Here is a 15,339-nt window from a genome sequence, read left to right on the forward strand (position 1 = left end):
TGATTATCGCTAGCATGGAATTTGTCTTTTTCACAGCTGCTACACACTGGGCGGGCACACTCTCTCCCTATTTGTATTCCCCAGCAGATGGTATTTAGAGATGACGCTGGTTAACCTGAAAGAGGTCAGGGAGGAGACTGGCGTGACCTGTGCCCAAATGAGGATTCAATCTCAGGGCTTCCTCACTTTGCATATTCTGAATGCGAAGAAGCTGGCAGCCCACAAGGGGAGCAGCAAATTGGGTCCCTGGGAAAGCCCCACAGCCACCCCGGGGTGGTTTGTGACAGAGCAAAGAGTCGAATGGAGGCTTCCACAGCCAGATCCTAAATGATCCCTCACCTTTAGGATGTACCTCTCCAAAACTAAGGCAACTAGTAAACAGTAGGCTTTGCTTATTATTCTGCTCTCTTCCAGATGACTGGTTAATTGAGCATTCAGCCCGGTTTTGTTTGCAGGTAGATTACACCATACATTGAAAGCAAATCATACCCACGCTTAAAGCTCATGATTTCTCCCCAAAGAATCTTGGGAATCGTAGTTTTTTCACCTTCATAGACCTACAATTCCCAGCACCCTTAGCAAACTACGGTTCCTATTATTCTTTTGATGAAGTTACTCTGGAATACTTCAGTCAGTAGAATTTGAGACTCTTAATCTCAGGGTTGTGGATTCGAGCCCCCCATTGTGCAAAAGCTTCCTGCATTGCAGGGGGTAGGGCTAAATGACACTCATGGCACCTCCAACCTTTGCCATCATGGCACCTCCAACCAACTTCTGAAATACTGTTAAACATCCTTAATATTACCTGGTGTGAAATGCCAGCTTAGCAGCATTTTATAAATTAAGAATATCTCTCATTGCTTTCCTTAACTACTGGCTGACACAATAGCCAGAGTACTTGGATGTTCACCCTACACAGCTTGGCAAACTTAATTTTGTTGATTTTTAATAGATTTTTTGGGGGGGGGGAGCTTTCCTCAACCTCTTCTGTTCCTCAGAAGCAAAAAGATTAGTTTGCCTGGCAAAAGAAACCCCCTCTTCCACAAGGTTGCTGCAACAGTCAAAGTGGGAATTTCCTTCACAGCCAGCAAACTGCATTTGCTCTCCAACTCATCTTATCCCACCCAGCTGCAAGAAGATCTAAGCAAAACTTGAAATAAGGACAGAGGTAGGAAGTAGCAGCCAGGGAGCTAGAAGCATGGCCTTGGGGTAGCAGAGGTTCCGTGGTGCCAGCATGGTCCACAAAGCAGGGCGTATAGTTCGAAGGGATCTCCAAGGGTCATCCAGACCAACCCCCTGCAAATCAGAAATCGCAGCTAAAGAATCCCTGACAGATGGCCATCCAATCTCTGCTTAAAAGTCCAAGGGAGCCCGATCCACTGTCAAACCTCTCTTTACTGTCAGAAAGTTATTCCTAAAGTTTAGTCAGAATCTCATTTCTTGCCATTTGAATCCATTTGTTTGGGTTCTTCCCCTCTGGAGCAGCCGAAAATAAGCTCGCTGATTTTCCATGTGACAGCCCTTTAGCTATTTGAAGGGGGCACTCATATCACCTCCCAAGTCTTCTCTCCTCCAGGCTAAACACCCCCAATTTCCTCAGCTGTTCCTCCTAATGCTTGGTTTCCAGACCCTCTGGCAGGCCACTAGTGCATCTGTCAAAACCCCAAACCCAACCACCTTCAATACTCTACACCAGGCATCCCCAAACTTCGGCCCTCCAGATGTTTTGGACTACAATTCCCATCATCCCTGACCACTGGCTCTGTTAGCTAGGGATCATGGGAGTTGTAGGCCAAAACATCTGGAGGGCCGCAGTTTGGGGATGCCTGCTCTACACACTGCTTCATACATCCCCGCCTCCCTCTGAAACCAGCCTCTTCTTCCATATTATACAAACACATGCTCTGCACCCCTCTCTCAAATTATGAAGCCTTTTCCATCACAGCAAGTGTGGGGAGCCTTTAGGAATCTAGACATTGATGAACTACAACTCCCAACGTCAACCTTGACCATGCTTCCTGGGGCAGATGGGACTTGGTACTTCAGAACCAGAGGTTCCCCGCACCTGCATTGCAGCAGCCCTTTCATCCCACCCCAATACAAGGGGATGAAACTTCCCCTCAGCCCGGAGTCTCCTAGGCTGGCACCCGCAGGCACAATGGCCCTCTCAAACACCAGCACTCAACACCCTCCCAATTTTAACTTGAGGTGCTTTAGCTTGTGGAGAAGAGTTTGGTTGGGGGGGGGGTGGAGGGCTTGTCCAACCTTTGGGGGGGTGGTCTTCTTTTTTCCTGTTTTATTTGTTTTGGAGTGGGGTGGGTAGTTGTTTTTTCCCATGGGGAGGGGTGGTGTTTCCGAGCATCCCGTTTTTTCTTCTACAAAATGGGCCCTTTGCAGCGATTGTGAGTTTGAGATTTCTAAGTGGGCTCTTGGGCACATCAGAAATGGGAACACGTGATTGTAGCGCCACTACCCTGGAGAGACTTTGTGAGGTTTATGCATAGATATGTCCTTGCAGAATGATGTATATAGGTAAATGCTCCAGGCAAGTAAAACTTGAACACGCAACAAAATCGTGGAAGCACCGCTGGTAGAACACTACATGCAATACAACACACAGAAGATGACTTCTTGTTTTTTGTTATTTTGAAGTTATCCCCAGATCGTTTCCATCGCAAGAATATTGACAAACTTTTGTTACAAGAGACTAAGTTCATTCATCTGTTTAACACTCTCTCCCTTGGGTCTAAACAACCATCAAGACTTTACTTCCTTTCTGTAATCTGCCTTATTCCTCACTGTATCTTTAAAACAGATTTTGTACCACTGCCTCTTTAAATTCTTAAATCTTTGAGTCTTTATTAGAACACACCCAGTTTCCTTCCTATATATTACAAACACACTTTGGTTATCTAATTTGATCTACATGTACACGTTGACTCTAAGACTACAGTACTTAGTAAGAATATATTCTCATTGTTATATTTGCCTAGACATGTTAAAGATTCTTTAAGACAGCGATATAGATATGCTTGTGTAATACAATGTTCTTAGAGGGTCTCTAATGAATGTATACTTATTCCAGCTGAAGAAGAATTGTCAAAACAGGGCCCTATCCTGGTACACACACCTATAAACTTCTATAAATAAATCCAGCTACAGAAGAGACTATTTGAAACTATTGTATCATTTGAACTACTACCAGGGATACATTACTAAGGTGGCCTGAGTTCTTGCCTTTCTACTACTGTATTTCTGTGGGGCCTTTCTGGCAATGGCAGAGGTGCCCACATGGTCCACTTTGCCCTATGCCACAGGTGGGCTGGCCCTGCTTGGGCAAAAGAAAAAGTTAAGGATCTCTACCACTAAGCCCATACCACCATCTCTCCATAGAGGACAGCAAAGAGAGGGAAGGGCAGGGGAAGCTTTTGGTGCAGACATCTATTCTGGCTATGTTTACATGGCAGACTGCAATCCAGACAGAACCACACAACAAGGAGAAATGTTATAACAACTTTCTCCGCATTTTATTGAAGGAAAAGTGAATGTACAAAATATTGCCAGATGCCTTTGCATTTAATCTTCCTCCTCCTCCTCTTCTTCATCCTGGTTGATCTGGAAATATCGCAATTCATAGCTCTCCTTGCTGTTGGCGACCACACGGAGCCAGTCACGCAAGTTGTTCTTCTTCAGGTATTTCTTGGTGAGGTACTTCAGGTATCTGCAGGAGGAACAAAGAAGCAGGGAAGCAAACTGACTGCGGCCCCCAAATGACGCCACCGGAGTCCGTTGGGCCAGTCGCACGCCCGGTTCTCGAGCGGCTTAAATAATTCAAGCTGAGCCAACGGCAACAGGATCTCAGTCACCTGATGGGGAATGCAGCAGCCAAAGATCCCCCAAAGGCATGATTTCTGCAAATGTGGGTGAAATTTGGGCAGCCCAAAAAACCCTTAGCTTTCTTGTCATTTTATCTTTTAAGAAATCACATTTCCAACTCCCTGTTTCTGGGTGTGAAGATGAGTTGACGACACCGGCTGAAATCTCCAAGGCTTAGAGGAAGGACTCCGTAGGACACCCAGAGGGTAAGAACTGGTTTCATGGGCTTGCATTCTTCAATACCCCAAGCCAAGAAAAAAAATTATTAAAGTTTGTTAAATGAGCAATTTGGCTTCATTTATACATGGAATGGGAGGGCCTGCATTCCCCTAAAAATATTTTTTGGACTTTCAACTCCTGTCAGTCCCCACACAAACTAGCACAACAGAGCCTTTCCAACCCTCCTTCTCACTGTACTCAAATCTTGTTTTAAACTGTCTCTATCCCGCCCTCCATGACACCACCTGCTCACTTTACTCAAACTTCCATGTTTTCCTCTCAGTGTTCAGGTTGCAAGGTTTTTAGCTGGGGCAATTAGAATAAGATCCATTATTTGACTATTGATCCAAACCCTCCAAATGTATTTTATATAATTGACTTTTTACCTTTATTCTTTGTATACCGCATTTTGTTTGTTTTATTGGTATGGCTGGTGGCTGGTGCAAATAAATAAATCATTCATTCATTCATTCCTCTCAGTGTTACTCCATCCCTGCTCTACTCAAAACCTCCACCATAATTTAAAACCACTTTTGTTCTTCTATCCCACCTGGACTTCACACAAATCCAGGATTGTGTTGCGACACTACAAATCCTCAAACGGGGGCTGCATGATAACATTTCTATTGGAAATGTTTTATATATAGAACTGTTTTATATTGTTTTCACACTTTTTTGGTTTAAGGCTATTGAAATATAACTCTGTATTTTAATGTTGTGACTCGCCCAGAGAACTTATGGTAAAGAGTGGGGAAGCAATTAAATAAAGCAATAAATAGCCCTCCTCCACTGTTGCACCCCACCAACTAGTAATTCAGAGGCAAGATTTCTCTGAAGATGGATGTTCTAAATCAGGTATCCCCAAACTTGGCCCTCCAGATGTTCTGGAACTACATTTCCCATCATCCCTGACCACTGGTCCTGTTGGCTAGGGATGATGGGAGTTGTAGTCCCAAAACATCTGGAGGGCCGAGTTTGGGGGTATCTGCTCTAAATAGTCCTTATGAATAGCAGCCATGAATAGATTTCTCCCCCTCCTCCAATAATCCCCTTCTAAAGGCACGAAAGCTAGTGGTCAACAACACACCCTGTGGCAATGAGTTAAATGTATTGTATGAAGCAGCAAATAAGCTTCATTGGGTGGTCCTCTTTTCTCATCCTGCAGCTGCAGCCAATTGTACAACAGGAGGGCAGCAAGGAATCAGAGGGGCAGGGGCAACACCACAGCTTAAGTACATCAAGAGGTAAGGCCTCTTTAAGTCAAAACCACCCCCAGTCTTTTAACCCCACATGGCTCCTTACCTCTTGGAAAAAGGGACCTCTGAGGTGACTGTGATTTTGCTTTTGCTTCTCTCAATGGTCACCACACCCCCGCCAAGATTCCCAGCTTTCCCATTCACTTTGATCCGCTCCTGCAGGAACTGCTCCTGCAAAAAAAGAAAGAAAAAAGAAATGCCTGTTTAAGAACTGGCACCCCAATTTAATTTGTTTTTTCCTCTACCCTCCCTGTCCCTTTTCCCTTGCGTGCTGTGTTTTTTAAGGTTGTAAACCTGCAGGAAGGGACTGCCTTGTTTTAAATGATTGTACGCAGGCCGCTCTGGGAGCCTTTCTGTCTGAAAAGTGGATAATAAATGCTCTAAAGAAACAACAAGCACTTGAAGAGTGACTGTTATGAGGCGATGCCTAACCTTTTATTTATTTTCAAGAACATGTTCATGTTGCCATTGCTCCCTTTAGGGAGATAAAGGCAGTGCAACTGCCCCCCCCCAATCCATTTCATCCCTACAACAACCCTGCAAGACAGTCTGAGAGACAGTAACTGACCAAAGATCAGTCTGCGAGCATCATGGGTGTATAGGCAGGGCTTTAAACCAAAGTCTCCCTGATCTTAGTCCAAAATCCTGACCACTACACCAAGTAAAGGTAAAGTCCAGTCGCAGACAACTCTGGGGTTGCAGCGCTCATCTCGCTTTAGAGGTCGAGGGAGTTGGCATTTGTCCGTAGGCAGTTTTTCCAGGTCATGTGGCCAGCATGACTAAGCCGCTTCTGGTGCATCAGACCACCGAAACCAGAGCAGCGCATGGAAATGCCATTTAACTTCCCGCCGGAGCAGGACCTATTTATCTACTTCCACTTTTTTGGCGTGCTTTCGAACTGCTAGGTTGGCAGGAGCTGGGACAGAAAAACAGGAGCTCACCCCGTCGTGGGGATTTGAACCACTGACCTTCTGATCGGCAAGCCCAAGAGGCTCAGTGGTTTAGACCACAGCGCCACCCGCATCCCTTGCGACCACTACACTAGCCTTCCCCAAAGCTGGTGTCCTCCAGAGGCTTTGAACTATGGATCCCATCAGCCAGTTGCAGTCCAAAACATCTGGGGGACACAAGCTTGGGGAAGGCTGTTCTGCAACAAAACTGGACATGCAAATGTCCTGAAAAAGGAGACACCACTGTCAATTTCTAAAGGTCTAAAGCACAACGAAGATTAATGAGAGACTTCAACGTAATTCTCACAAACGTCGAGAAGAACCAGGATGCATAATATTCACCTGTCAACAATTTGAGGCCACCAGCCAATTAAAGGATGCCTAGATCAAGGATTGGGAACCTATGGTCCTCCATCTCTCATCTTTTCTAGCCAGCAGTCAGGGATGATGGGCCAACACCACACAGGTTCCACATCCTTGTTGTTCTGGAGGGTCATAGTTTAGCGCCAGAGCACAGAAGGTCCAGAGTTCAATCCTGGGCACCTCTCATGGAAATCTCTCAGGCAGCAGGCTTGGCAAACTCTTCTCTCTACCCCAGACTGTGGATAATTGCTGCCAGTCAGTGCAGACCAGAGAAAAGAAGCCTGCAGCTCTCTGGCTGCTGTGGCTTCAATGTCCATCAGGCCCAGCCAGAATCGTCAGGGATGATGGGAATCATTGTTCAGCAACAACTGGAGGGTCACAGGCTCCTCAGCTCAGCTCTGCCTAAGGTGATTCCTTTCCCCCCTTGAGCGATTAATAAATTTACATTTGAATAAATCTGCATGTATAATACAGATAATGGCAGTGCTTTTTTGAGCGAGTGAAAGAAGCAAGAAAGGATTTATAATACATAGAAGCCTTTGAAAGAATGCACAACCAACAAGGAAAAGGAACAGCCCACTGGGGTGTCCAAACTACTGGCTGAATGTACGCACTGCAGCAAAACGGCAGTGCCACAAGCAAACAGGCATCAGGTTTTGCCACACAAACTTCAGATACACACACATACACAGAGCTCCAAGATATGCCCACTCTAAACCAGGCTGTTCCTAAACAGGACATAAAGCAAGAATAAGGAACTGGCGGCCCTGCTGAGGCCATTGGACTACAAGTCCCATCATCCCTGACCAATCTGGCCACACTGACTATGGCTAATGGGAGCTGGAATCCCAACATTCTCTGGAGGGTACCAGGTTCCCCACCTCCAACCAACAATAACCTCCTGCAGGATCCAAAACCAGTTGCAACCAAATGTATGCAGCACGAACATAAAAAGAGCTTGCTGGATCAGGCCAGTGGCCCATTTGGTCCAGCCTCCTGTTCTCACCACAGCCAATCAGATGCCCCAGTGGGAAAACAGTAAGCAAGAGCAGAGCAGAAGAGCACTCTCCCCTCCTCCGGTTTCCAGCCACAAGAGCACTTCACAAGCGTTACAGAGCATAGCCATCATGGCTAGCAGCCATCGATAGCCTTGTCCTCCATGCTAGCTGGAGAGATCAGAGAGAACAGCAGGTGCTTGTTAGCAGTGTATTTGCAAGCAGCCTTTTGACAGCACAAGGAGGCATATCCTGCCTGTCAAAAAACACACTCCGAAACAGAAGCCCTGAACAAGAAGATAGAAGTGCCTCCCATTTCCAAAGATGGCAACAAAGCAACCAGTTCTGTTTGCAATCTGCGTGGGAGATGTGTCCAGTTACCCGCCTGGCCTCTCAGGGTAGCACATACAGGCAGTTAATGGGATTCTAGAGGTGGCCAATGCCTCCAAGGGCCGGGAACTTACAAAGTTGGCAGCATCCATGATGCCATCTTCCACTGGATGGGTGCAGTCTAGAGTGAACTTCAGAACCTGCTTCTTTTTTTTGCCACCCTTCGTCACTAGCTTCTTCTGCAGGAGAGAGAGAAAGAGAGGTTACTGTTGCTCAAGAAATCCTGGCACACGCACCAGAGAGGAAATTTTAAGGGCTCTTGTATTATTTTAATATGCTGAAAACCGCTTTAGCTATTTTCCTATACAGTACTTGAAATGCAGTATATAACTTTCTGTAACAAATAAATAAAACTAATGTCTCCCAGCCTGCCAAATGTAGGAGGGGAGGAGGAGTGAAACAGGCAGCTGTCCCACCCCAAACCCAGATTTTTCATCTTGGCTGGAGTCTAAACTTAACCAAAAAATTCAGGGTAGATCACATTGACTATACACTGGTCCCTGCCATCCAAAAGGTGAAATTAAAAGTACAGAGGAATGCAGTAAAGAGGTAAGAATTGGTCTTTCAGCAGATTCTTGTCCACAAAAGTTTGTCCCTTAATAAATTTAGTAAGACTCTTTCGTTGTTTTTGCAGCTACAGAATAACACGGTTACCCCTCTAGTTAACAGCTTTAGATGCCTTACAGGAGGTGACAATAACCGTAAACATGTTTTCTTTCCCTATTGGTGCCTGATGCTCACTGTAAAAGGAGAGGTCCTCTTCTCAACACCAGGTGAGCCCCACATAGAAAAGAAATTGCACAACATCACGTTTACCCCAAGCCCTTTTTTCCCCACCCAACACTCTGATTTTGTCTCACGCCTGTTGAATCTTTTTGCTGGCTCCTTGCCACTTCTCTCAGCCAATCTAGAAGTCCCTCGTCCTTAAACGCAGGGCTCTACAACCAGCTGCACCTCCTCTCAAATTTCTCCCAATCTTTCTTGCTCTCCCCAACCCAAATCTTCTGCCCCTACAATGCCCTTCGTGATGACGATTCTGCTTCTGAAGTCTAAAACCACGTTTTTAAAAGTCCTTCCTAAAATCCCCCTTTTCCTCCAAGATTGTCAAGCTGCCCCAGGGCCAACTTTTCTTTGCTCCTAGTAGGTTTCTTTTTATTGCTCTATCTTCTGCTATCCCATGTTTTAATTCTTCCTAACTCTGGTTGACTGGAAGCCTCCTGAGGAGAGTCCAGAAGGGGAGTGATGTTGCTCACTGGGCTTAGAGGAGCTCAGGCTAATCCAGCTTGAAAAATTCTGGAGGAGAAGAAGTTTGTCATTTGCCTTCAGCCATGACAGCAAAGAACGGAAGTGAGAGGCGGCATGTTGACTATCAAGCACTGGGGACAAACACCAGTGGGTGGCTATTTCCCCTTAATCCATGCTGGCCCAACTATCTGCTGCAAGCTAGCAGGACCACAAGGAGATGATACTAACTGCCCCCTTATCTGGTTGTCTACAGAGAGCCAGAAGTTATTCCAGGCAATCAAGGTTTGTAGAAAGCTGGCAACTTTTTCAAATTTTGCTAGAAAAGAATGTCAAAACACAAACACAGCACCAGACCACTAATAACTGAATAAGATAAATGAACCTGGGGTTGTAATCAATGCTAGTCCTACTCATAGCAGACCCACTGAAACTAAGATATATTACTAATGCAGATCCACTGTATAAACAACCATAGCTTCCCCCAAAGAATCCTGGGATCTTAAGGCTGCCGAGAGTTATTAGGAGACATCCCTATTCTCCTTGTTGTTGTTGTTAGTCGTTTAGTCGTGTCCAACTCTTCGTGAACCCATGGAGCAGAGCACATCCGTTGGACGTTCAGCTTCCAAAAATAGTTTGCAAACTGGAACAGTCACTTCCGGGTTTGGGGTGTTCGGCAGCCAAAACACTCAAGAACTAAGCTGTTCGAAATCAAAGTACAACTGAAAAGCCCTTGACAACTTTGGAACCAGTTTACCTGCAAGAACTCCTTACTCCATATGTGCATGCTTGACCACTTCAATCTGCAAAACTGGCACTGTTACAGCTACCCCATTACCTGTTCTGCATTGGTAAGAAATCAATTTTGTTCTCTGGCAGCACCTGCACTTTGGAACTCCCTGCCTACTGACACTGGGCAGGCACCTTCACTGTACTCTTTTCAGTGTCTGCCAAAAATATTTTTGTTTAGCCAAGCTTACCCTGATATCTAGAATGTTGATGTGTGTTTTAGTTTGTTTTTAGTTTATTGCTGGTTTGAATGTTTCAAATTATTGTTTTTAATTGTTTTTACCAATGTTATTGTTTTATTCTTCTTATTAACAACTTTGAGATTTTCTACAATGAAAAGTGTCTAAACCTTAGGAAATAAATAAATAATTTGTGGCCGAAAATATAGTGTACCTTTAGTCTGACTCCCCCTGTGAGTCAATTTCCTAAGGAGTTGATGTGAAAATATTAAAGTATGCTATCTTTTCATATTGTTTCATTAGACTTACTGTTTCAGCTTTAAATTTTGATTTGGTGTGATTTTTTTTTGTTTTCTTACTGACTGCTTTGACTGTCCAGATAGAAAAATAGTACAGAAGAAATAATAATAGTAATAATCATCACAGCAACCTGAGAGACAGAGTTTAAAATAGCTCTTACTGCAACCAAGAATTGGAAAGGACAAAGCTATAGATTAAATATTGTGGCTAGGATTATATAGCAGGTTCAGCATTCTGCCTACCCTACACATTTTTTCTTTTATGAGTGAATAGGTGTCACCTGGTCATATGGGGTGGGGTGGGGGAATTAATGGTCTAAATCAGGCATCCCCAAACTTGGCCCTCCAGATGTTTTGGGACTACCCATCATCCCTAGCTAACAGGACCAGTGGTCAGGGATGATAGGAGTTGTAGTCTCAAAACATCTGGAGGGCTGAGTTTGGGGGTGTCTGGTCTAAATCCAACAGAGGCAAGCTTAAGCCCACTGAATTCTGTGACTTTACAGAGTGTTGGATATAGGCCTATGTTAGTGGGGACACTGCAAGTTGGTGTTGGCCCTCATCTCACAGGCAGATTTTTCAATTCCATACCCAACGCAGCCACAAAGAAAGCGGACACTGGTGAATCCCGGGCTGCCAACAATCAGAGCTGCACAACATGTGTGTGTGAACACATGTTCTATATATAATGTGACCTGGCTTCACAGACAATCACACTGGGTGAGGTGTGGACTGTACTCAAAGAGGTAAGCCACAACCCTTTAGAGAAAGACTATTCTCTCCCCCCCCCCAATATTTATGTGTAAATTAATGGCAAGGAAGGCCAACCCCCCCCCCCAAAAAAAAGACACTGTTGGGACTCTTAACTCCCATCAGCTCCACTTGGCATGGTCAATGGTCAGGGACGATGAAAGCTAGAGTTGTTCAGCAGCCTCTGTACTGCATATTTTGGGTCTATGGACCACAATAAAGTTATGGTCACACCTGAAGGCCTCATGTTGGCTACACCTGCAGTAAACTATTTATGGTTTGTAGTAAACCTACGGTCCTTCAGGTGATGTTCAGCCTTCAGCTCCCATCAGCCACAGCCAGCATGGGAAATGGGAGTTGGGAGTTCAAAAGGCAACTCTTGAGACACCCCGTTTGAAGCCTCTGAGATAAATGAAGATATAAAAGGGACCTCTGATATAAAGGGCACAGGGCTGTGAGAAGGAGGATGTGCACTGTGAGAAGGGGGCTGGACTAGATGGGTCCCTTTTGGCCCGTTCCAGGGGCCGCAGGGCTCTTCCCAGTTTCGCAAGATTTGTCAATGGAACCTGCATAGAGAGTGCATTCTACCTTAGAATGCTGGAGAGTAGGAGTGGGAGGAGGCTGTTGCTCTCACGTGCTGCTTGTGGGGGGTTCCCTTTGGGGCACCTAGTTGGCCACTGTTCTAATGTGAGAACAGGAGGCTGGGCTGGATCCTTTGGCCTGATCCAACAGCTCTTATGGGTAGGCCTCGCTTCCTGCGCTCTCCTTCTGGAGCCAGATCTCGAGGGCTGCAGCTCAGCTGCTCTCTGCACATGCTCGGGGGGGCATGGGGTGCCCACCCCGGAAAGTAAAACGGGTGGGAGTCCAGGGAAGTCAGAAATGCGCTTCATGGGGTGGGAGGAGACGCTGAGGCCTACCTTGCAGGGAGGAAGGGGCAGGGGAAACCCCACCCCCCGGCCAGGTAGACTCCCTCCCCTCCCTGCTCCTTATGACGTAACTGCCAACAACCCCCCTCCGCCTCCTTAATACGTCGCGATCCTCACCCCGCCACCCTGGGCCTCCCTTTCTAGGCCTGACTCGGCCGGAGACTCACCGCAGGCGCCATGGCTAAAGCAACGAGGGGGAAAGAGAGAAAAGGAAGGCGGCCGCGCGCATGCGCCTACTTCGGCGCCGTCCTCCCGCCCACTTCCGCCCTAGCGTCAGGCGGCGTGCGCTGGCACACTCGCCCCATAGGAGGGGCAGGAGGAAAAGGAAAAAAGACAGCGACGAGCGGGTGGTTGTGGGGAATCGCCTCCGGCGTCCCGTCCTCTTAACGGCTCTGTTCGCGGAGCATGCTGGGAGGTGTGGCGCAAAGAGAAGCATGATGGGGAGGGATTGAGCCCGCTTCCCATCCTTCTCCTCATCCTCTATTCCCGGAGGCTGATGGGAGTTGTAGTTCCAGGCGCTGCTCGGAGCTGCCTGAGGGGATTGAGACGAGGTTGAGGGGGGGAAGTCATAAAATTTGAATACCCTATGAAATGTATAAAGAGACTAACGAATTATTCCACTAATTCAAAGAAATAAGTAAATGAAATAAACTTTATTAGTCTCGTTATTAATTAAATAAAGTTTTCAAACAAGTAAAAAAGAATGTTCTGAATGTTAATGTAATAGAAAAAATAAAAAATGCTCCAAATAACATAAACAGAGCTGCCTCTCTGTTTCTTTATGAGAGCCGGTCATGCATATGCACTGATGTTCTCTGTAAAATAACAGATATATATCCTTCCCAAGGTATTCCTCCCACATTTAAACTGTTTACTGAAATAAATAAATAAATAAATAAATAAATAAATAAATAAATAAATAAATAAATAAATGGTTGTCTAGGCAGAACTCACTAGGAGAAAACAAGATCCAGTGACTTGAAATTGGGGCGGGGGGGATTTGCTTCTTGGAATTTACCTAACTTCCTGAAACAATCCACGAACTGAAACGCATCTTTCCTTGGAATTTAACACTTTTCCAAATTTTGCAATGTGCTTCTCCAGCTCCCCAAAATGTGTACAAAGATGCTTATATTAGGGGATCGTAGTAAGCATGCATTTAAAAACGCTTATATTGGTGGATTTTTTTGCAATAAAAAACGTGCGTATTCAGCAGCAATCGATACAAAAATTGTGTAGATGTCATGGACTGAAGACTGGAAAAAAGAAACATCTATTGTAAGCCTTTGCCAACATGGTGCCTTCCAGACGTTGCCGCTGATGGGAGCTGTAGTTCAGCATCTGGAGGGCACCTGCTTGGAGAAGGCTGATCTACCCATAACCAGTGACTGTGAATAGTGTCTACCTGTCTTACTCCTTTGAAATTGCCATTCAACTTGCTAATCCTTGTGGCCTCTGAAACACGGAGGGAGTTTGCTTTGTTTCCATCACATGGGCACTTGATCTGACCTTGAATGAACCTTGACAGCGGCGGCAAATGAGAGAGAAAAGATTTTGACGTGCTGGAGAAGGGAAGCAGACCGTCAGTCGATAGACATTTGCGCTTGCCTCTCAGTTATCCTGCCTTCCCAAGGGAGCTGGGGGAGCAGACAGGTTTTCTAGCACTTCCCAGGAAATGGGATACAAGAGCCAATGAACTTTTTGCCTCTTCGGATCTGGACACAGCGTCTACTCCAAAGTATCCATACTTACTGAGCTTCTGCAGAAGAATTTATGAAGTCTGTATTTGTTTTAACGCCATGGGTGCACACCTGAAATTTGCCTGCTGTCTTTCAGAAGGAGGACTTTTTTGCCATTGTCTCAGCAGAAATTCTTGTCCAGGAGGGCACGTTTTTTTCTGACGTTACTACAATTCTAAACAGGTGGTAATTTTTCTTATACCCTGGCCGGCTGAAAGCTACAGCGATTTTGAACTGAAGCAAGTGGGGAGGTGGAGGCAGCAAATCGATCACTGCAGAAGTGGGCAAAGTGGAGAAGACCGAAGGGAATCCGGAAAAGGTAAGACGTTTCTGCCCTCCACCCAAAAGAACAGCATGGCAGAGGTGAGATAATTTATAATTGTAATTATGACACCCACTCAACTGATGCAGGCCTAAATTCATAGGGCAGTCGCCAATGTTAGTCCTCCTCAGACTAACTTGTGTCCATTAATTTTGGTGCATGGCTAAATTCCTGGATGGAATTCTCCAAACTTAAAAAAATTCTAAATAGGAAGGACTCATACAGGCTCAATGGCTGATAGTATTTCCTTTAGATCTATTTATTCCTCAGTGTGAAGTTGCCATTCTGCCACGCAGTTGGGGAACAACTGACCTAGTAGGAAAGGAAGCGCTCTGGTATTTTCAATTTGCTTAATAGCATGCATCCAGAACATGATGAATCACTATTCATAAAGCCCTCAAGACTTTCCCAAAAAAACAGCTGCTTCAGAATGAAACAAAGGGATTAGCATCCACTCTTGAAATATTACCCTTTCGCTGTCCATTCGTCCTTCACTGGTCTTCGCGGCCCATTAATCCATATTAATTGCAAAGCTTAAGACAAAGCAGATCATGGTTGTGTTTTCCTTACATGGGTGGTAGCGGGGGGGGGATGAACACGTATGTACTGTAATGTGTGAAAACTGCACACAAGTGTCAATACTGCCTCTATTTATACATGGAAGCCACAGCACACCCTGGCTCCTCAAACATGTGTACTTGCAACTGGACAGAAACAAAAATTTCAAACATTGTTTGCACACTTTTGTTCTCTGTCCCTGTGGAGGAGAAAATATTGAGATGCATGAATATGACATCTTCAACCAGGCATGCTGGTATCAATTCCACTGTATTTCTGGGTTCTGCCAGCAGAGGTCACTGTAGAGCCAAATTGCAACCTAAAGATGAACTTTCCAAAGTACTGTACTGTATACCAAAGCCGCAAACACCTTTCAGTTTATTTTCTTCAGAAATTAAAATATGATTTCTGGTTCCTCAACCTTTGAAAGTTTTCGGCGATCAAAAATAGGAAAGCTGGAAGGACTTTGGATTCTGTTTGGTGCGG

At 45.4% G+C, this 15,339-nt stretch overlaps 1 protein-coding gene across 1 annotated transcript; it reads right to left on the reverse strand.

Moving 5' to 3' along the window:
• Positions 1-3,503: 3,503 nt before the first annotated feature.
• Positions 3,504-12,536, reverse strand: RPL22 (ribosomal protein L22). The gene is made up of 4 exons (XM_035120410.2): positions 12,402-12,536; positions 8,124-8,228; positions 5,398-5,522; positions 3,504-3,721 (listed from the first exon to the last, which is right to left on the reverse strand). The coding sequence occupies exons 1-4, from the start codon at positions 12,411-12,413 to the stop codon at positions 3,577-3,579; spliced, it is 387 nt and encodes a 128-aa protein (XP_034976301.1). The 5' UTR covers positions 12,414-12,536; the 3' UTR covers positions 3,504-3,576.
• Between the last annotated feature and the right edge of the window lie 2,803 nt (positions 12,537-15,339).

Source organism: Zootoca vivipara, chromosome 6, assembly GCF_963506605.1.
Source record: "Zootoca vivipara chromosome 6, rZooViv1.1, whole genome shotgun sequence".
Taxonomy (NCBI): domain Eukaryota; kingdom Metazoa; phylum Chordata; class Lepidosauria; order Squamata; family Lacertidae; genus Zootoca; species Zootoca vivipara.

Coding starts and splice junctions, on each gene's coding strand:
- RPL22 (XM_035120410.2), bottom strand. Junction 5,523..8,123: donor TCATGGATGCTGCCAACTTT/GTAAGTTCCCGG, acceptor CTTTTTTTGCAG/GAGCAGTTCCTGCAGGAGCG. Junction 3,722..5,397: donor GAGGTCCCTTTTTCCAAGAG/GTAAGGAGCCAT, acceptor TTCCTCCTGCAG/ATACCTGAAGTACCTCACCA.